The 776-nt window shown below is 14.4% G+C and overlaps 1 protein-coding gene across 1 annotated transcript, besides 6 other annotated features; it reads left to right on the forward strand.

The window, feature by feature from the left end:
- Positions 1–28: a repeat region.
- Positions 29–63: a microsatellite.
- Positions 64–247: a repeat region.
- Positions 117–656, forward strand: FPSE_11263 (uncharacterized protein; the record flags this gene model as incomplete). Its single annotated transcript, XM_061988464.1, has 5 exons — positions 117–124; positions 257–285; positions 370–391; positions 564–572; positions 650–656. Coding segments are annotated over 5 exons (75 nt in total), but the record flags the coding sequence as incomplete, so codon positions are not given.
- Positions 506–669: a repeat region.
- Positions 670–688: 19 nt separating this feature from the next.
- Positions 689–739: a repeat region.
- Positions 740–753: 14 nt separating this feature from the next.
- Positions 754–776: a repeat region.

Raw genomic sequence — 776 nt, forward strand, 5'->3', positions numbered from 1 at the left:
ATATATTATTTAATAATAATTAAAATTCTTATTATATTTATTTATTTATTATATTTACTTATTAAATATATTATTATTATACTATTTATATAAGTAATACTATTAATATTTAATAGCTAAAAAGGTTTATAGAAATTAATATTTAATAATTATTAAATACTAAATTAATAAATAATTTAAAGTCTATATTTTAATAAAAGGCTTTTATTAATTAAAATAAAGTTATTAACTTATATAAACTTAAATACTTCTATAGTATTAAGCGCTTTATAAAATACCTTAATAGTAAGAGAAGTCTTATAAGTAGTATTTTAAGTAGTAGCTCTTTTAGTAATAACTAAATAGTAACTAATATAATTATTATACTAGTTTCTAAAAGCTTAAGTATTAGTAAGACTTAAAGCTAGCTTAATACTACTATATATATTAATCTTCTTATTACTAGTAAGATTAATACTAGCAGCTTAAGGTTTAAATAGAGTTAGTATTTAAACTAGCTAAGCTCTATTTATTTAGTTATTTTTTTTTAACTATATAGTATAATATAATTAATAAGTAAATAGACTAAATAAGTAAGTAAATTAAAAATCCCTTACTTTATATCTTTACTATTTAATTAAATAATTCTTAATAACTTAATATATTATAGTCTTTAAATAAAATTAAAATCCTTTTTACCTTTTAAGCCTTTTAAAATAATTTTAATTTTAATTTTTAATAAAATATAAATATATATTAAGTCCCTTATAGCACTTTATATTATTATTATAATAATA

The sequence above is a fragment of the Fusarium pseudograminearum genome, chromosome 2 (genome assembly GCF_000303195.2).
Source record: "Fusarium pseudograminearum CS3096 chromosome 2, whole genome shotgun sequence".
Lineage (NCBI taxonomy): Eukaryota > Fungi > Ascomycota > Sordariomycetes > Hypocreales > Nectriaceae > Fusarium > Fusarium pseudograminearum.